At 32.5% G+C, this 22859-nt stretch overlaps 1 protein-coding gene across 1 annotated transcript; it reads right to left on the bottom strand.

Annotated features, from left to right (window-relative positions):
- Nucleotides 1–1705: 1705 nt before the first annotated feature.
- LOC140437761 (apoptosis inhibitor 5-like) lies at nt 1706–17134 on the bottom strand. Its single transcript, XM_072527470.1, has 8 exons — nt 16919–17134; nt 16698–16859; nt 14256–14585; nt 13017–13214; nt 11313–11510; nt 9751–10122; nt 6077–6239; nt 1706–2680 (listed from the first exon to the last, which is right to left on the bottom strand). Exons 1-8 carry the CDS (start codon nt 16985–16987, stop codon nt 2610–2612), a joined length of 1563 nt encoding a protein of 520 aa, XP_072383571.1. The 5' UTR covers nt 16988–17134; the 3' UTR covers nt 1706–2609.
- Between the last annotated feature and the right edge of the window lie 5725 nt (nt 17135–22859).

Below are 22859 nucleotides of genomic sequence, written 5' to 3'. Positions count from 1 at the left end.
TTTATAGTGAAAGCATCTGCCAGGAAACCCTTTTGCAAGCAAACGAAGGAATCATAATCAATGGAGAGGTTGTAAATAATATTCGATACGCAGACGACACTGTACTAGTTGCAAGAACAGTAGAAGAATTACTACGATTACTTACAAATATAAATATTTCCTGCAGCAATTATGGCATAAGTATCAATATCAAAAAAACCAAGTATATGGTCTTCAGTGAGAACATGACACAACCAGCACATATTAGCATAAACGACATTCAAATTGAAAAAGTATCAAGTTACAAATACTTGGGGACTTCAATAAACGAAACTGGAGACCAAAACAATGAAATAAAAAGACGTATCGAAATTGCCAGGGCCACCTTCATAAAGATGAGGAAATTCTTCTGCAACAGAGATATAAGCATCCCTCTACGATTAAGAATGCTAAGGGGCTACGTATTTAACACGCTATTATACGGTGTAGAGGCCTGGACTCTCAAACAGAACAACATAAAAAATATTGAAACTTTCCAGATGTGGTGCTACCGTCCAATGCTGAAGATAGGTTGGGTTGAAAGAGTCACAAACTTTGAAGTAATGCGTAGGATAGGAAAAGACCCAGAAATTTTGTCAACGATCAAACGAAGAAAACTCGAATATTTGGGCACCTGATGAGAGGACATAAATACGCATTACTTCAAAATATAATGCAAGGAAAACGGAATCCAGGCTGTAGAAGAATGTCATGGTTGCGTAATTTGAGAGAGTGGTTTGGCTGTACCACTAATGAATTTTTAAGTTCAGGATATCCTTGACGATTTCCAATCTCCGATAGGAGTGGCACAAGAAGAAGAAGATATCTCTCCTAATGTACCTTTTGGTGGTGGCTCTAAAATGTTTTGGGGGGGAATTTGTTTTGAAGCTCGTACGGAGTTGGTCCCCATACGTACGAGGTCTATGAATGCCCATTATTACTTAGACAACATTATTGTCGAACATGTAATGCCTTTTGCTCCGTTTCTTGGACCTAATTTTTTATTCATGCAAGACAACACTCGTCCTCATGTGGCTCGACAGGTTATTGCCTACCTAAATGATGTTGATATTCCATTATTAGAGTGGCCACCTAGCAGTCCGGACATGAATCCTATAGAGCATCTCTATGGGACTATATAAAAAAAAAATTCGAAGTCGTAGACCCATATTGCCAATCACAACCAACTCATTGAAGCCGTTATTGATAGTTGGGAGAATATTCCGTAAGCTTTTGTTGAAAATTTGATATCAAGCATGCCTCGACGCATAAATGCAGTCATAAGAAGTAGAGCGGGGCCTACACGGTAGTAGTGTTGACCTAGATGCATTTTTTACTGATTTTTTTCTTTTTGCAATTTGGAGTTATGCTAGCTATTTCGGGCAAAAACAAATTTTTAAAGAAACAATAAGGCAAATTAAGGTCATGATAAAGTCATGTTGGACTTATTTGTAGGTGTTTATTATTATTTCAATGGAACTTAGTTTTATTTTGTATTCATATTGTAAATATTTAGATTAATTAAAGTGGTGTGTTAATTATGTCCAGGAGTTTATTTTAAAAATGCAAGTGCTCCGTTTTTCGTGCCGGTGAGTGTAGATTCAAGAAGCAATAATGAAGCACATGAATTGATGTTAAAAAATATTTGACCTGGATTGATTTTTGTAAAAAAAAAAAATAAAAAAAATGTCATAGAACAAAATATATTACGTCAAACAAAATCGTACATGTTTTACCTAGAAAAAAAAGTGAAATAAGTGAATTCTTAGTAATGAAAGTTCTATCGTATTTTATTTAAAACAATATTTAATCCATAACATGAGTTACGGATTATCTAAAAGTGCTGTCGGATGGGTAAGTAAATAAGGAAAAACCTTTCCATTTTGGCACTTATCCAATAAACAGTACATATGCAGCTATGTTGCAAATGTACTGTTATACACGACATCTTTGACCAAATCGTGGTGAAATATGTCATGTGTAAGTAAACATATAATGGAAATTTTTTATAAATATAGTTTGGAACTATTTGATATAAAACAAACATGTTTAATCATTGTTTTTTTTAACTAATCTTACAGAAAAGTACCTAAATTAGAACGTTTACGAAAGATAACATTGCAGAAAAGGAAAAAAGGTAGCTTAATATAAAATCACCAGAAAAAAAAACGAGAATTCGTAATCAAAACAAAAGGAAAGATAGTTCAACTTTGCTAAATAAATTTCGAAACAAAATCACAACAAACACAATACTAGAAATACAATCAACATCATGGATTGGTTAGATTAAAGATTAACTATAATACTGGTTGTTTTGTTTAGGAAGATTACTCCAAAATTGGAGATAATTTCCAAAACAAAATTGTTTTCGGTAAAAGGTTACAGGAGTTGACGTAAGAAATTAATTTTGAAAAGGTCCTTTTAAAAATACCTATAAATACGATAGAAAAATTCATTACTTATAAGAGCGCACTCGTTAATAGTTCTACTCACTAGAACGTGAACGCTATTCCATCAATTTATTAATGTTGCAACTCGACTTTTTCAAAGCTATGGAAAGTTTGAATAAACGTAAAAATGTAGCAAAAATCCTAGTAATTCCAGTCTCTCGAACCTCTCTTTCCTCTTCCGCCTCTTCCTCTACCACTGCCACGTGGATGATCTAAAAAATACCAAATATTAAGATAAAAAGTGTATTATAGATAGAAATATAATAGTATTTGGCCTAGAATTCCGTCCTAATGCATCAATTTACTTGATATTTTCACAGTAAGTAGAAAATCGCTCAAGAAGCAAAGTATACTCTACGCCAAAATATGCTTTTATCTTGGGGGGTGGTTCCCACCCCTTCTCGATGGTAAAAATTGTTTTGGTCAAAATAATGGAGGCCCTAATTCTAAGCAAAAAATGTTTTATATTTTTCTGAAAATTAACTTTTTGAGTTAGGTATTCGTTGATTGAAAATTTGCCATTTTCATTAAAAAATGACACCTTTGTAGGGGATGTAAGTTAAATCTTATTAGAATTTCACGTAATACAAAAACAAATCACTAAAACTAAACTGTATTGAAGATATAAAAAAAGGCACATGTAAAATATTTCGTAAGTATAAATTAAAAACTAGCATCCTTATTGTAAAGATGTTGTGATGAGACTGTAATCTGTCCGCAACTACCTGTAGCCCCTCTCTCGGGGTGTAAGCTAGAGGTCGGGTAAAATTTAACTAAAAGTATATTGTACAGGGTTGCTCGAAAGTTTTAACAACCTTTTCGGACGTTTTTTGCGAATAACGTAAAAACTATGCATCTAACGAAAAAAAGTGTAAGAAACATTTTTGTAGCTTATGAAACAGTGGCGGCTCGTGACCGCAGTATGCGGATAGGCGACACATATTTCTTGGACATATCTTAATTTTTAAAAACCCTACAAAAAATTGATTGTCATTAGATGTTTGTGTAATGTTTAAGAATATGTTCCAAAGCAGTATGCAACCATTACTTAAATAAACAATGTCAAAAAAAAACTTAAACCAAAATGATGATTTTACATTGACATTGAATTGATTAAATTCTGGATGTTATTTTGAGGAAAACCTTCCCATTCTTCCATGAGCGCCAATCGAAGCTACTCACGATTTATTGGAGCAGGTATTATGTTTCTTACTCTTCGTTTGAGTTTGTCCCAAACATGCTCAATCGGGTTCAAAGCTGGGCTTTGAGATGCCCAATTCATTTTTGGCACACCGACGGTTTCCAGGTATTGCGTTACCATCCTGGCTACGTGTGGCCGCGCGTTGTCTTGCATGAAAATAAAGTTTTCGCCCACAAACCCAGCAAAACCCATGTCTAGACGTACCCCGTCTAGAATTTCGGTAATATATCGGTGAACATTCAACGCTCCTTTATTAATAAACACGAGATCAGCACGGTCTTCGAATGAAATGTCTGCCAAAACTTTACAGAGCCTTCTCCAAAAGCAATACGTGCTCGTCGAACACAAGCAGCGTATCGTTCCCCACGTCTGCTGTACGTTTTGATGAGACCGTCTGATCCATAGAGAGCCATTCTGGACTCATCACCAAACAAAAAAATTTTCCAATCTTCTATCGTCCAATGCTCTTGGTCTCTAGCAAACTCTCGGCGTTATCGATATGCTGCTGTTAACAAAGGTCCTGTTGCTAAGCAGCGAGGCCTTAGACAAAATTCCCTCAACCTTCTTCTCACTGTAAAAGAGCTTAATGTCCACCCGTGAGCATTTTGAAAACGGTTTTGGATTGCTCTAGTCGTAAAGAACCGATTTTGCAAAGAAGTGCGTTGTAAAGAACGGTCTTCTCTAGCCATCGTTACTCTTCTCACGCCTGATCCTGGTCGTCGTTAGTAAGATCCAGTCTCTACAAATCGTCGGTATGTTTTTTGGACCATACAACGACTGACTCCAAGTTGTCTGTGCCAGTTCCCTTTGACTCATTACATTATCAATCAAAGTAACAATTTGAACAGATGTAGCAAATCTCTCAGCAATAGTTTTAAATTTAAAAATTGCACACGTTCACTCTTTGAACAAATGGACACTAATGAAAGATTTTTGAAAAACAGAACAGCCATATTCCAAGAAAAACAACGTACAAACAACACGTGCATTCTTCGAAGTCGTAAAACTGATATCAATTTTGCGAACTTATTACCCTTAATTGACCTGTCAGGACCCAGTGGCGGTGCATAAAAGTGTTTCTGCATTATGGGAGTTTATTTACAATAGAATAAATTGCATAAACTTAAAATTATTGAAAAATACTTATAAAATTCTAGGTGGCCTCTTTTTAATGATGCGCAGTGTATATATATTGTATTGTGTTTAGAGCAATGACACACACACCCCCGGCACAATCCCTTTCGAATCGTCCCCGACCACTATTCATCCGAAAACTAGATACCTTCAAAATTAAAGCTTTATATTTTGTAATGCGGTCCACATCTGACGACTCTTTCAGTATTTTAGGTGTGTTTAAATTAAATTCTGATATCCTTGTTTCAGCCACAGAAAATAAATTATTAAAAGCCTGATCGTTACGAAGTTGTCTTATTCTTCCCAAAGCTGTATCGATTTCTTTTTGACACAAATTTATTAATACACATTTTAATTGTAAAATTTTGTACAATTTGTCAGTGATATTAAATATTTCGTTATAAAGGCAAAGAAGAAAAGCAAACTCAAAATTTTTTAAATCCTCAAGCACCATTTATAGATTCGGCTCCCGAATTTTCGTCTTCGATAATTTGATTGAAAACTGAAATTAACTCATTACATTTTGAATTAAGAACTATTACAATTTTCGATTTTGAAGTCCATCTAGTTTCATAATTTGTTGGGATACAACACAAGTTTCACAAAAAATATCCTACAATTTCTAATACATTTTGAGCCGTCTTGCAAAACTAAATTTAATCTATGAGCGCAACAATTTGTAAAAAAAATTTTGGAGCATCTACTTGAATTTTTGATTGCAATCCGTTTGAAGAGCCGGCCATTACACTTGCACCATCGTAACATTGAGCAATCAATTTATTTTTGTAATCATATGGCTCAAGAACGTTTGTAAGAGGATCAAAAACACATTACGCGGTAATCGTTTTAAGACACCAGATGAGACGGTTAAGGAATGCAAAAATTAGAAAATATCTTCTGATAAACTTCAGATTTTAACATTTTGTAATTATAACATTTTTTGAATAAATTTCATTAATTTATTTAATTAGATATTCATTATGTTACGTGAGTAGAATTTTTCAAAAGTGGAAGAATAAGGTTTTCTGTGATATCACTCAACCAACGTTGCTATTAAAAAAAAAAACAAAATGCCGGCGATACAGGAAACGGTGACGTCATACAAACTTTAAAGATCCTCTAAAAAATGCAGAAAACAATGTCATTTCGTATCACACAATTTCACAATTAAAAGTTTATTTATTTCAAAGACTCGTTGCAAGACTTTTTCGCAATCATGTATAATTGTAACATATAATGTAAATTTAAAAGTCATACATAAAGGTTTACTTACTGTAACTTTTGAAATTATTGCTGAATTTCCCACTAGGTGGCTTGTACAACTTCATGCTTTCAGAACTTTTATTAAATCGCATCTGTTTATTATTAGAACCGTTACTAGAATCAAATTGTATAGGAGTGTGTCTCTTTTGAACGGTTGATGGTTCATCTGCCTCCTAAAAAAAATATGAAATGACTTTATTTTTTCTGATTATTTTGACATTTGATATACTGCAGCAATACTAGAGCGATGTATTGTTGCTAAGATATTAAATTTAAAAAATATATTTTCTACACCTAGTACAGTCGATTCTGTTTCCAAATGTGACATATAGAAAGTTATTTTATATCGGCAATAGTACAAAATGAGGAGTCAGGGGGAAAAACAAAGAGCATGGAAATCGAAATTTAATGTTTCAAATTAAATTTTCAGTGGTACGTTGACATGTTTACAGAGGAAAAATCAAGAGAAGACAAAAAATATTTTATTTGCGAAACATCATACAAAAAATTGAGTGTGTCGGCACAGAATAACCGAACACACATAGAAGCGACACAACGGTCCAAAAGCGTGTACCATTTTTGTATAAGCATGCCCGATTCTGGTTGTTTAACTGTCAAAAACACGTGCTTATTCTTTAATTCTGGTTGTTTTCGATAGTCCGTAGGCGTCTATGGTAAATACTCGACACAACAAGTGCATTTGACCATTTATATAATTTATTTATAGTTAAAAGGTTATAGTTATAGTTTATAGTTAAAAGTTTAATTTATATTTAAAATGTCTGGATATATTTGTGCGATTCGCGGATGTTCATCTGTGACAGGAAAAGGAATAAGTTTATTTAGATTTCCTATTTGATTTAAGAGCGTAGGCGCAAAATTTCGGGCAAATGTTTTTTAAATGTATTCATTTTTTTCGAATCCTGAAAAAACTAATAAGTATTTTTGAAAAATTTAAACGCAGAATGAAAGACCACATTATTACTGAGGGCCAAAAGTCCCCGAAAACTTCTATAATGTTTATTTTAATAAGTTACAGGGGTGAAAAAAAAAAGAGAAAATTTAGTGTGATTTTTAATTTCAAATATCTCATTAAAAAAAACTTTTTGTTTATTCTAAGGGACTTTCGGCCCTCGGTAATAATGTAATCTTTCATTCTGTGTTTAAATTTTTCAAAAATATTGGTTAGTTTTCTCAGGATTCCAAAAAAAAATGTTAAAAAGCATTGGCCCGAAATTTTGCGAATACGCTTTTAAACGAAACAAAGAAATTACTAAAATGCTCAAACGAAAAATTGTTGGAAACATAATTAGACCGATAATTGGGAAAATCTTAAAATTACAACAGAACAAGACTTCAAAATTGCAAAAACATGGTTGAAAATAAACAAACTTACATTAAATTATGAAAAAACTAAATAGGTACTCATCTACTGTTTGCTGTATACAAAAGTTGTTTGCCAATTTTTAATTCGTTAAATATAAATAAAAAAGATCAAATATATGGATCGAAGTACATAAAATATTTAGGAGTTTTAAATGGGAATTACAAATAAAAAATATTAAAACTTTATTTGTTGCATATCTCAATATTTAGTGACATTTTTGTGACTTAATCAGGAGAAAACTGTAAATTTATTAAGATTAGATATTGACAAAAGTTAAATATTTCATTACTTACAATATACTTAGAATATACTAATACTCTTATAGTTGTAAGTAATAAAGTATTATTTATAAATACAGAAAAAGTACTTTGTTTAAAATTTGTTCTGTTAAAAATTTGTAGTGCCAAAGTGTGGATAGAAGCTTGCAGACGAGAAGATTTGTTATTCAAAATGGATTCACTTTATAATAATTATAGGATTTGTGAACTGCATTTTGAAGATAATGTTATTGTAAAAGGAAATAGAAGAAAAACATTGGCGCATGACGCAGTACCTTCAATGATCTTTGTTATTTATATTTAACGAATTAAAAATTGGCAGACAACTTTTGTATATAGCAAAAAGTAGATGAGTACCTATTTAGTTTTTTCATAATTTAATGTAAGTTTGTTTATTTGCAACCATGTTTTTGCAATTTTGAAGTCTTGTTCTGTTGTAATTTTAAGATTTTTAGTAATTTCTTTGTTTCGCTTAAGAGCGTAGGCGCAAAATTTCGGGCCAATCAGTAATAATGTAGTCTTTCATTCTGCGTTTAAATTTTTCAAAAATACTTATTAGTTTTTTCAGGATTCGAAAAAAATGAATGCATTTAAAAAACATTGGCACGAAATTTTGCGCCTACGCTCTTAAGAATTTATATTGTGTGATATGCCCACTGACTATTAATTTTCTGGTTGTTAGCTGTCATTGGCGGCTTGGACACGTAACTTCAAAGGACTGTCGCTTCTCTGTGTTCGGTTTTTCTCTGGTGCCGGCATGGATCATGAACGTTCTTCCCCAGTACCTTCCCCTGTTCAATACCTTTCTATAGTTTAACTATACCTACCTAACTTTCTATAGTTTACTTTTTCCAAATATTTGGTGAGAGAAATATAAGTGGAGAAGATCTTGTAACTTAGCAGCTTTGACCGGAAGTGGGTCGTTGTACATTATTATGAGCTTTCCTTAAATTTCTTTTCGGGTTTCGTTTAACTTTGTACTCAAACAGCAAGCTTGCAAATAACCCAGAATAGGTATTCTTGTGAAAGATAAATTGAGGGCTATTTTTCTGATTTCCAACCCCCGAATAGGTCTCGTAGGCATTGGGCATTTTTTGGGATACTTGTTGGAGAAATGCTTAGCCCAATTCAGAAATTTGATATCTTTCCCTCAGTACAACACTTAAAACGGTTTCAGTTTCACTTTACTGTTGCGGAGAACTTCTCTCCAATCATCCGGAGTTTCCGTATAAGCTTTGTTATTAATTAAAATTCTGTCCCGGTTGCACTCTACATAGGAATGTCCTGATGGGAAAAATTACTTTCACAAACTCAAACCGTTCTTCTGTCTGAACTAGATAATAAAGGAACGGAAAACTGTAATTTTTACTTTGTCCTCTACAAGAGTCGCAAAATATTATCAAATTTTGAACCTGAGATGACAGATTTAAAAAGGACATTATGAAGTAGAATCTTGAAAATGGCAAATATGGAAATGTAAAAGAATTCAAAACAATAAACGAAACAATAGTCTTAACGAGTACAACGGAAAACTACTGTAGTTACATGGTGTATCAAATTGTCTTCGAATAATTTCAACGGAATTGGACTAGTCTAAAAACCTCTACAGATGTCAGACCAAACCACTTACGTAGGTTTTGCATCAATGAGTTTCTTCTTGTCCCTGAAGATGATATTTTTGTCTGAAGTATTCCAGCTTTCTCGTCTTCACTGTAAACGTCATTTCTTGTTGCTTGTCGATTCTTCGCAACACATATATGTTTCCACACATAAACAAGAGTTACGGTTCGAATTATTTATACATATAATTAATTTAAATGTTTACAAACCAAACGATTTTCTTGAAATTTATTTTACAACTGACTCTCAAGCGGTCTTTTATATCAAAACCAATTCGAGGCGGTTCTGGGGATTTCTACTCAACGCCCCGAACTTCGAGATAATTCAGCGCCTGTCACTAAGCTATTTGGAAGTTCAGTTGAGGACTTATACAATTTTTAACAATATGCTAGAACTTACCTTCTTAGAACTACTGCTGGCACTTCTAAATGACAACTGAACGTTGCATTTATAGATAGGAGTCTGATGAAGCAAATCTTTAATCAAAGTATTGATGTTAGCCAACATTACCGGCGCCAATTTAATTTTTTTATCGTCCTTCTTTTCGTTCTCCTGCACTTTTTCGAGAGATCGTAAACAACCAGCCACTCCTCTGGAAAAGTAATTTAGTCTAGATTTAAAATCTCTGTGCACGGCTGGATCTGCTGTCAGGAAATCGGGTGACTGTCTTGCTAGTCTGTGGAAGGCGTAGAGTAAACATTCTACAGAAGTGAAGTCTAAATTTGGCATATCGTCTATATTCCCATCTTCTGGTGGTAGGGGCATGTACCGCTAAAATAACAAACCATTCTTAGAACACTAATTGTAATGACGCTAAAATTCAAACTTATTAAGGCAATATTTACAAAAAACGGGATATGGCACTACGGAAGTGACCGAGGAGGGAAAGCATAGCTTTCTTATGGTCTAAGCAAGGAGCGATAGTTTTTATTTTAATTTATTTTATATTTTATTTTAATATCGTGGTGTTGGAGGTCAATAGATATTCACATTCAAAGAAATTCCTCAAAAGGATACAAAAAAAAGCAACCTAAGACAAAGTTAATAGACATTTCAAAAATATAATTCTGTATTAATAAGTATAACGGTCTTGAGTCAAAAATATCGATTTTGATAAATTTTTTAGTACCTTTTTGAAATTAACTTTGAAATTCAATCGCTTTTTATCGGTTTTTTAACGTACTAAAATACTTTTAGCATGTTAAGTTGTTCAGTTAAAAAAACAAAATCGATATTTTTGACTTAAGACCTTTTTACTTACCAGTACAGAATTGATATATGGGTTATTTCCTTACTAGTTTTCTTAGTGTACAACTGTCATTCTCTCTCCGAAATGTCTGTCCTATGAACATGAAGACAAAGCTTTCGCTTCTTGTTGGGTGGTATATTCTGTGATACAATTAAGAAAGAGTATAATAGGGGAAGTCTAAGAGTGGCACCAATTGATGCCAAAATGAAAGAGCATATGGTTAAGATGGTTCGAGCATGTCCAACGTCGAGGCGTTAATAACCTAATAAGAAAATTGCTAATTTGCAAGAGTAAGTGGAGATGACCAAGGAAGATCTGGACATGGGACAGAAGACACTAAGACAAGACATGTTGATGAAGGGGATTGATATTGGTATGTCCCAACATAGTATCAGCTTTGAGATAAAGGAATATTCTAGCGATCACGTGACAATATCAGCGTTTTGGAGTGAAATTTTGAATGTAACATAAGTTCCATCATTTTTATATTGTTATAAGGTGTATTAAAAACCGATATTAAATTTTGTGGGCTATATTAGGTATATATACCTACACAGTTTTAATTTTTTTTCAAATATGGTCAATATCTCTACTATGAATAATCCATAGCCATCAAGTTTTTGAACAAGTCTTCAGTAAAGGTTAGTTTTGATCTACATACTAGATGATCTATTAAAAAAGCTAAATTATAACATTAAAAAAAATACATTACCTTCAATTTATCAAAAATATGGACAACATATGGAGATGCTGTATCCAATTTACCACAATAAGCAGATAGTGCGGCAAGTTGTCGTAAAAGTTGAGGTTGTACTGATACTTCGCCATCTTTTATGTCAGCTAGCGCATCCCATTTTGCTAATACTTCTTGACAGTAGAATTTTACGAACTCTGTTGACTCGACAGATGCCTAAAATAAAGAGTGTTTGAAATGCATATCTTTTACTACGATACAATAACATAATATAACAAATAGGCCTATTGATACAGAAAGATCTTCTGCAGGAACTTTCACACATGAATGTAAATATGGGCTGGGTCACACATAAATGGTTTTTTTCTGTTTTTGGCTCATTTCAATATTTATTCAACTTTCTTGTGATAAACCATCTTCGTCATTCTTTTGTGTTTAATAGTTTATTAAAATTCTGTCTCTACCTATTGTATCTATAATTTCTATGGGATATAAAGCTTGTTCGCCTCCTCGCGGTGCACATTCGATAGCACTGAACTAAGTGAACTAGCAACTACTGTTATCCAAACAATTCTTAGAATCTCCTGATCATTGTAACATTACAATGGTTCATCAATGACTGTTTTAGGTTCTTCTATAGTCAGACATTTTACACCTTATCTATGACTGCTGCTGAGTCTAACCATCAGCCCATTCACAATTAGATTCCACAAGAGACGAGATAAGATTCCAACTGCGGACAGCCTTTGGCTACCTTGGCTGTCACTATAACCCCCACTAACATTGTGTATATTGCACTGTTTCTTCTAGTTTACAAGCTGCTTTATTATGCTGGGGGTTTGTCTGCACAGGTCTACACCATTTCTGTATTATGTCTTTTTCGCATTTATTTTGTCTGTCTTTTAATTCTTTCCAAGCTTTACTGAACATATCCCTTTGTATATTTGTTTGATCACTATTTATTTTGATTGTTGAGTTCTGTAGTCTTAATTATTCCTTAAAATGTCCTTAACAACACTATTATTGGAAAAAATAACTCTAAGAGGATAAGACAGTACCTGTGTTCTTCCCTACTTGAATAACTTTCACTAAATCATCCATTGTTTCATCCTTTCCTATTTGCTTCATAATTTCGTCGACTTTGATTCTGTCTGATCTGTTTTATCCTATCTTCAATATTTAAAGAATTGAATTGGGGAACATTGAACAACATAACATTGTTAGATTTTTCAATTCTCTTGTTTTTTTTTCTATAAACATTTCTTCAAAAGGCAAACCTGACGCATTGGAGTTGCATTTCAGTTCATTCACATAATAGTCTTCCTTAGATCAATCTGAATATCCTTTTTGTGTAAGGATTTTTCATTGGCACATTTAAATTTCTCTACTTCAATCATCAACCATATACTTCAAAATTGTTACTAACAGTAAACCTTGCTCACAATTCTCACAGAAATATTTTAGTTTCCTAGTATCTGCTGTTAATTGAAGACATCTTACTTCTGTGGCTGTTACACTCGCGCAATTAATATGTAAAGCCCTCTTACATCCATCACATTTGAAAGAAGTCTTATCTTCTGCCGCATCTTTCTTGCATACCAGCATTGACCCATATTTGAATATTAAACAGAATTTTGTCGCATGACTCGTTGATTAGATCTATTTGTTTAATTTATAAATCATGAATGTATTATTTATTATTAATATTCAAAATATACTTACACTGAAGAGTGGTAAAGCATGTTCAGTACATATTATCAATCGATGACAGGTCCCCTGATCTTCTACATCAAACTCTTGGTCCAATTTTGCTCTCTGTGCGATTGCACTAACCAGTTCCTGTTGTCCAGTCGTTGTTTGTGTGAGTTTAGTGTTTGTTAAAAATGAGATTATAGTTAAAAACTCTGTAACAGTGGAATCCTGTAATAAAACCCAAAATATTAGCAATAAGACGATGATTATCAGTGTATGACAGGTCAAATTTTGTTCCAAAGGGAATACAATTTAACAATTTTTGACATTTGTTAAAATCCTCATGTCCTGTTCCACAGAAACAGGACATGAGGATGTAAATCTAAGATGTATTTATTTTTTTAACACAAACTTTGATATTTCCATACTTTTTAGTAGAAAGTGATAATTATCATTCTATAATTGAACATATAGTCAATTAATTATTATGACCAATGAGTAAATTCTTTATGGATTATAAAATCTCTTAATTTAGTTCATTTCATTTACATTATATTTAATATAAATGTTAAATAGTTCCATATTATTAATTACAAAATTCGTTTTAATGTAGTTTTTAATGTGATGGTAAAACATGTGTCACATTAGTGAAACATAGGCGTTTCACATAATTTTTAACATTTCTTTTAAACATTTTAAACACCTTTAACATTTTCAATTAATGCTTCTTCATGGATGGAAATTAAAATCAGTGACACTTGAATATTCTATCGAAGTCTCTCTCTAATGATGTGCCACACATTGTATATTGCATATTTAAAATTAAGGGGTTGAGAACTAGAAAGAATGGGGTTGACAAACAAGATATGTCTACAATGGTACAATGTATATATATTCTTCAGAATGAAAATTGACATGTTTCAGCACTTTCAATTATAGAAGATCTGCATGTCTAAAATATTTATAGCTCACTATCACTTCCGGTGTTCTGATTTAATGGACCACTCTATATAGTACTGTAAAGATAATAGTGATTTCTGTTCTACTAGAAGCTAAAGTGAGCTGTAAGTATTATATATAGTTTACATAATGAGAAACATGGAAATAGGAGTCAGGCAGAGGATGGTGATCGATAGGGAAGACTGGAGAGATTTTGAGGAAGATATGACTCACATATGGTTGTTTGAGTCAGAATGGGTTATTTTCAGATAAATCTAATGTGCTTTCTACATGAAACATCCCACATGTTTAAGAAAAATAAATGATTACCTCTAATATTTTCTTCCCTTCTTCTATAAGTAACTCCATACATATAGCTGTAATCTTTGGATCCAATGTTACCAACTTCTTGTATATGTATTTAACCACATCCTCTCTGGCACTCGGTTTGTCTTTAAGTTTCAATATATAAACAAATAAAACACTTAATGTTTTTTCTGGGTATGCCCTGAATACTTGACTCAAAGAATTACAAGTAACGTTAAATTCTTGATCTTCTAATATCATCATTAATTGTATAAGAATATCAGCTACTTTGTGGACAAGTTTTTTAGATTGTTTGCACAATATAGGCAATACCATAATTGCACTTATTCGTATCTGCAAAAATATGAAAAAACATATATGATGATTACTATTTTTAATATAAAGGTGTCACATTACAAAAGAAAAAAATCTTGCTATCACCTAATACTATTTGTGAGGGGAAGAATATCACTCAGGATCTAGATATTTACGGGAAACTAAAGCACTTGGCTTGAATATATGGTACTTTATGAGTTGAGTATCAACAGTATCAATTATTTGATAAATCAGGTTTTTTAAAGAATTTCTTGTTGTTTAATTGTGTTTATAAAGAGATAAAGAGCCCCTTTTGCATCAGAGTACCCTTAAAAATTTTGATAGGAATGTGGATTAGACCTAGAGTACAATACAATTAAACAATATAAATGTTGAAAATAAGCTTTAATAAAACACAAAGTAACAAAAATACTTAATCTTCTTCATTAATGAACCCTTCTTCTGGCTGTATAGCGGATCTCTCTTGCTCACACATGACGCTCTGTTTCACCCAACTTATCTAGTCATAATCAATGGAAAAAGACTACAATGAATGCTGTATAAAAAGAAACAAAAAATGTGAAGATTATCTACCTATTGCCGATTGGTTTCAAAATTTATCATAAAGATGTTTAAAGACAAGTGAAGAATATTTAAATTCTTGGTTTGAAGGGACCAAAGAAACAGAGCACATTATGACATATGAAGAAATATGTAAAGTAGTACAAGAAGAAGAAAACCTAGTAGAAATATTGGAGCCACCAACTACAAGTGTAAAAGTAAAAGCAGATACAGCATTTGATTGTTTCAATAGTGGCAGATTATTGAGATTCTACTGTACATAAAACTTCAAAACAAGATTTGATAATCAACGCATCCTATCAGTGATGACATATGAAGGATAAATGTAGGCAATAACAAGCACAACAGGATAAATCAGCAAAAAAGTAATAGAAAAGCAATAAGAAGAATAAGTTGAAAATAGACATAATTTAAGAATGTATAAAATATGTAAACATTAGACATAAAGATGAAAGATATAACAAACCAGTGCTACACTAGAGACTGGAAATCAAAGGCTTAAATGAAGAACTTAAATGTGAGAAGGACATTTGAATAAAAAACTTGGACCCAAATGGATGGGAGTTGCAAGAAACAGATAAACACTAAAGATGAAAGCCTATATGCAAACTGTACATATTTATATGTAGTTTGAATAGTTAAAAAATCATGTACTATAGATACTTATGTGTATAAACATATCTTAATTTCATTCTTTTATATTCTTTAGTATTAAATATTCACAACATCTTCCTACAACCCATTCTTGGTAATTCATATAAACTTTCGCTCAACACAAAGCCTAATATTATCTACATTCCCATACTTCTAGAATGACTCTTGCATTATTTGCCAGGCTTTGTAGTCCAGATTTTTTATTTATTATCACATTTAAATGAAAATCATTGGGAATAAACACAAATTTCATTCAATTGTAATTAATTTTATGAATTAAGCCATTGAACTAGTACATAAGTTATATTAGATCCTTAGTTCAAGAATCCGATACTTCTAAAATTTTTAATTACAAGGTCATGAAACACTTCATTTTCTGTAAGTAAGTATTATTTATTATTGTAGAAACAAAAATCACTTTAACCAAATCTAAACTCTTGTTAATTATTTGCACAAAATAGGTATTACAACAAAATGTAAGTATGATGATCATATATTATACCTGTATAGAAGCAATTGTATCTCAAACATAGAAGTCTTAAACAGACTAGGACAAGGTGAAAGTGACTTGACGAAGATGATAAAAAAGGTAAAAAAAAGAGAAAACTTGAATATCTGTGGCATATAATGGGAGGTAGCAGATACTGGATACTACACTTAATAGTCAACAGAAATATCAAAGGAAGAAGAGGAATTGATAAGAAGAAATATTCATAGCTCCGAAACCTTTGGACTGACTTATCAGTAACACTATTGGCAAATAGTCACGGACGCTAGCCACCCCTAAATTGGACACTGTCGGACACTGTACTCAAAGAAGAAGAAGCAATCGGTGCAAATCTAAATAATAAAATGTAACAATTACACCTAACATATTTGATAACGTTTAGGAACTACTCTAAATTAATATATTACCGATGGATCATTATCTTCGCAGATATCTATAATAGCTTCAAAAGCTGTCTCTTCAAGTTTTGGAAAATGTTTGAAGTACTGACCAATAATTTGAGCCACCAATTTCTTCTCGCTTCCACTACCTTTTTTATGCTTAATACATTCCTCATATTCTTCAGATTGCTAAAACATATAAATAAATTAAGTTTTTTTGTTGTAAATTCACATGTATCAGTTCTAACCTGTGAAATATCTTCAGCGCTGGATAAACGACTGTACTTTTGGTACAACTCTTCCAATTTGTCAGCCATCGTTAGGGATCTAATTTTCCAAAAAGAAATATATCAATATATGTATGATTTAAGCACTACTGTGAAATATGGCTCCTTCTAAACCGGTTACAAATTTTATAACAAACCTACTTTCATTATTTATCAACCATTTTAAATCTTCTTTTTTATTCGCTTTTCGCTTTTGACATTTTGACACATTGTACATATAGTTGCCTATAACAGATTATTTTAATATATTTAACGTTTGAATTAAATTATATTTATATCAGTCATTTAAACATTTTTCTTTTACTCGATCAAATTTTATTAATAAAACAAATTATTTATAAAAATATAACTTCTGAAAAAAATAATAGAATTCTATAATTAGGTTACATAATTTCCTACTAGATGTCGCAAAGGACTGATTTACTCTCAAAATTTTTGGAATTTTTCTTAAATTATTCTTTTAAAGCATGCAGATACTCTCATTTCTATTATATTTCTATTTTTATTAAATTCAAAACATATTTTTATTATTTCACTCATAATCAAGTATGTAATATTCCCCAGTGGTACCTATTATTAATTAATTCGATACGAGGGAAGCTTTAAAAGCACGACTTCTATTTTTTTATCATTTGTATCAGAATTGTTCAGAATGTCGTCCGTTTATGTAGTTTCAGAACTAAAAGTATTTAAAAGTTTTGCCTCTATTTGAATTATCACTTTCACTTGCTATAATAACTAGTCTTGTATTTACAATAAGTTATTACGAGCAAACAATTTGTATAAGTGGTTTAAAATACTGATCGTCCTATAGTTTTCGAGGTCCGTTTGATTTACTCTGTTATGAACGAATCAATTTATCAATTTAGTGGGTGGTTGTTTTAAGCAGATATTAAATAGTTCTTGTATGACACTGAATAGAGTAGGTCTTCTGTAGGTACTTTTTGTTTTCTTCAAAGTATGATATTTTTCGATCGTTAGCATATTCGGTAGGTCTTCCTACCTGAATATTATGTTCTGTAATTTTTTGGTTGAGGCCAGACTTTCTTTCGTTACTTTCTTGCCAATTTATTTCTTTTTATCGACGTCAATTTCTACTCTTGCGCGGACTATTTTATGTATGGTCGCTTCCTGTTGGGAAGCTGTTAGAGATAGTAACATATTTAACTATTAACTTTTTGTTTGTAATGATGTAGTCTGTTTCATTGCGCGTTTCCCATCCGGACTTCCAATGTTCATCCTCTGATTTTTTTTTATAGAAGAAACTACTCATTTTATTTAATTTATTTTGTAGGAGATAGGTTAACAAAGGTTTTTAGTGCTCATTTCTTCCGTCGCTACCATAATTGTCAAACACAAATTCTGATGGATTGCATTTCAATCCAATTTTTGTGTTCAATTCACCACCATAGACTGTAAAATGGGCGTGGTTTTCATTTAATGCTTGTAGAAGATGTTTCCTTCCCCTTCTTGTCTTGCCTCTCTTTTGACGATATATAACAACCATTATACAACCTTGTACTATTCTCATTTGGAAGATTGTATTTTACTTATTTTATCCATTTATACCTTTAGATTTTCTCCAATTTGTGTATGTGTCTTGTTGATGTTAGATAATAGAAAATGTTGTGAGCCAATGCTCTGGCCTGGCTTCTAAATATTTCGATGACTCTTATTTGATCTGGTATTTTACTGTTTTTCACTGCATTATCTATATTGTATCTTAGTGCACGAGCTGTCCATGTATGTATACATGGGATTATCTCGTTTTCTGAAGAAACTATTCGTTATTTTGAGGTATAAAAGTCAGTAAACCTCATAGAAGTTTACTACTTTCATTGCAGATGCTCTATCGATATGAATAAAAGATTTTTGGAATTGTTGTATTGGCAATTACGATATTGGAGTTTCTCATTAATATAAGCTATTCAATTTTGTGAACCCAATGCTTTCATTGATATATTTATAATTCTTTATAACGTCTTTGTATATTTGTGTTTAAACAAAGCTGTTCTTTTAGTAAACTCCTCTGTAGCCTTTACTAAGTCCGGTTGAGAAAGGAGGAGAGTTAGGTCGCCAGGATAGTTCCCCGGCACACGAAAAAAAAAAAAAATTAGTCTGGCAATCACAATAAAAAGCCTTGGATGCTGGACGGAAACAAACGGAAACGGATCATGCATAAAGGATGTTGAAATGTACATAATTGTTTAATGGTATGCTATTTTAGGCTTTTTGGAAAACTACAAATAGCATATAAATTCCCTGATCAAACGAAATTTTTTTTCAAATATGTGTGACATCTTATTGTAATTACTTTTTACAATGGGAATAAGCCTCAATTTAAGTTTAAAATAAGTTTATTTTTGACGTTTCAATTTTCACTTCAAAATTTTCCGAAAAGTCATTTAATATGACTTTACTTATCAATACTATTGACCATCAAATTAAAAATGCAGTTAAACAAGAACATGAAAATAATCCCAGTGTATTCCCAGATGATATGTATGGAACTTCATTATCAAAATATGTTTTAAGGTGTAATATGCAAAATAATGAGTATGTATATCGTGACTGGCTAGTATGGAATCATAGCAAAAAATGTCTTTTTTATTTTCCATGTCATCTATTGACGACAATCCCCTTTTCACAAAGATCTGCATTATGTAAGTTATTGATTGGGGACCAAAAATTTGTTATAGAAATTTATATAGTAGAATTTCAGAGCACGAAAGTAGTGCAAACTACAAAAGTTGCTATTTAAAATGGAGACAATTGGAAAATAGTATGAAAAATATCACAAGAGCAGATAATTTATATTTGAAACAAAATGGAAAACGAAATTCAAACCTGACGGGAATTGTTAACAGTTTATCTTGACGTCATACTATTTCTTGCGGAACTAGGTTTGCCATTAAGAGGTTCCTCAAATTTAATTGGTGATCCAAATAATTAATTATACCTAAAAATGTTAGAATTAATAAGCCACTACAATCGGATGTTAGCGATTTGAGAAAATCCAAAATTCCCCAGTGGATAAAAAGATGCTGAAAGTGCATTACTTATCACAGGAAATTCAAAACCAGTTCATTTCGGTTTGTGCAATACAAGTAGTAAACGCAATTTTGCCAGAACAAAAAGTTTTTTTTTTAACATCCAATGTTTATTGCAATCTGTCTCATTATAAACAATAAGCAATATGTATGATTTATGTACAATAACATAGTGGGAAGCTGCCCAGTGGCGAGCACCCAGGTAAAATATAATATAAATATAATCTATGATAATCAATTAGTTTAAACTTTCACTTAACAAACATAGTTTAATACAGGTAAACATCAATGACACAGATATGAGAATTACAAGGCTAGAAACACAAATTAAGGAAATATTTAGAAAACACTTTTCACCGCATCATGACACTCTGCTCTATTTTTCCTGATTTACTAGAGGTCCAAAGGGTCTGGTCGTTTTAATCTTCTTACGTGTGAAATGTTGAGCAGATCCGTGGCCAGCGGATTTGGATGGCAGGATAGTCTGTTCTTGTATACAGAGTTTACAGCAGATATTGCTTCGCAAACTGTTGGTAGCTGTAAAGCGTGGTGTAATCTGTGGTTCGTGATATACCAAGGGGCATTACAGATCTGGCGCAGTACTTTCGATTGAAAACGTTGAAGTTTTTGGATGTTGGTATTACTTGCTGTACCCCAGATTTGTGCTGCATATTGCCATACCGGTTTTAAAATACATTTATATATCAGAAGTTTGTTCTCCAGGCTAAGATTTGATTTTCGACTCATGTACCAATACATTTTTCTGTAGATTAAGCTGGGTTGAAGGCGTTTCTTCCAGATGTGGATGCCCCAATTTAGTTTGCTATCCAAATGGATTCCTAATTGTGATTCCTGTAATTGTTATTGCATAAACCTTCCCAGTTTGTGCAATACAAGTAGTAAACGCAATTTTGCCAGAACAAAAAGTAGCAATATATTTTTCGATTATAATAGGTGCTACGCCAGATATTTCACATAAGGAACATTTAACATTTATATTACGATATGTACGCCAACAACAACTATTAGAATTTGTTAATTATTCATAGAAGTCCGGAAATAGCTAATTTAATTACAAATGTTCTCGAAAATAATAATATTACGATCGATTGTAGCATTGGCAGCAATATAAGCGGAATGTACAAAGGTGTTCAAGCACCCATATTGCAAGTCAATTCGAAAGTTTATTTTCCCCATGCGCCTGCTTGAATCGTAGCTTGAATTTATGTGGAGTGCATGCAGCAGAATGTACCTTGAAGTAACAATTTTTTCCGGAGTTGTACAAAATCTTTACAATATATTTAACAACAGCCCACAACGCTGGGATATATTACAGCAACATACATGTATTTCACGAATTCACGAGTGAATTCAATACTCCTATGCTTATGTGCTTTATGAATTACACAAAGGCCTTCGATAAAGTCAAATGGCAGCAGCTATGGTCCATACTAGCGGAAATGGGAACACCTCACCACTTAATTCAACTAATTAGAAGTCTATATGAAAATAATAAGTGCACAGTAAAAATAAACAACACCCATTCCGATCATTTCAGAACAGAGGCAGGCGTCAGACAGGTATGTATAATCTCGCCAACTCTGTTTAATATCTACAGCGAACACATTATGCGAAAAGTACTAGACAGTTGGAAGGGTGGAATATCAGTAGGAGGTCAAAAAATCAGTAACTTGAGATATGCTGATGACACTTTAAATATCGGAGCTAAATAGGAGTAAGACAAAGATCATGATAGTAGACAGAGCTCGGAATAATCTTCAACGCATTAAAGAAATTGGGGACTTTGAAGTAGTAAATAGTTTCATATACCTAGCCGGGGTCCCTAATAACAAATGACGGAGGGTGTGGCAGAGAGATACGTAGAAGGTTGACTATTGCTAGACCAGCTATGATGAAACTGGTAACAATTTGGAAAAATTCTAGCATAACAATACACACAAAACTAAGGCTGGTAAGGGCACTCATTTTTCCCATAGTCACATATGCATCCGAAACGTGGACCTTAAAGAAAGCGGATAAAAATAAACTAGACTTTTTGAAATGTGGGTATACCGCCGCATGTTAAGAATATCCTGGATTGATAATCGCGCTAACGTATGGATATTAGAACAACTTAAAGTAAAGGATATATTGCTTAAACAAATACAACAGAGATATTTGCAGTATTTTGGACACATTGCTAGAAGAACAGGCACGATGGAAAAACTGATAGTCGAGGGTAGAGTTGAAGGAAAGAGACCTAGGGGAAGATCTCTAAGTGGTTGGGTAGATCAAACAAAAATATTGATTAACCAAGGGTTACATGATGGTGTCACCACATCCCAAAAGGGATTAGGACTGAGAAGGAGGAGGACATGTATTTCTCTACATTCAATGAGTTCCACTCGTTGATCTGCTAGGGTTGAAATCATTAAACCAGAATCACATAAATGATTTGGAATTAATAAAGCTGTAGATGAAGTTATAAATTTAAATATAACAGGGGAATTAAAAACAAATTTAAACTTAATAAAAAATTACATTAACAAATTTGTATCTGCTTTAACATCGATTTAGTTTAAAATTTTAACAGCAATAAATTACAGGAGTCAAATACTACAGATAACTATGGATATGGAGATTAAAAATATATCAGGGATTCTAGAAGATACAAAAAATCAGAAATTCATGGTCTTCCATTACGGAAGAATCTAAATTAGTTGCCAGCAATTATGGAATAAATCCAGAATTTACATTAAGTAAAGAAAAACGGCGCAAGAATCCTGCGAGATTTTTTGACCATTTGCCTGGGCCTAGCGGTGACGCGAGTTTTAATTTTGAGCCGAACGCAA

Source organism: Diabrotica undecimpunctata, chromosome 3 (genome assembly GCF_040954645.1).
Source record: "Diabrotica undecimpunctata isolate CICGRU chromosome 3, icDiaUnde3, whole genome shotgun sequence".
Lineage (NCBI taxonomy): Eukaryota > Metazoa > Arthropoda > Insecta > Coleoptera > Chrysomelidae > Diabrotica > Diabrotica undecimpunctata.
The sequence above is the reverse complement of the archived record's forward strand: the minus strand, read 5'-3'. Positions and strand labels throughout refer to the sequence as shown.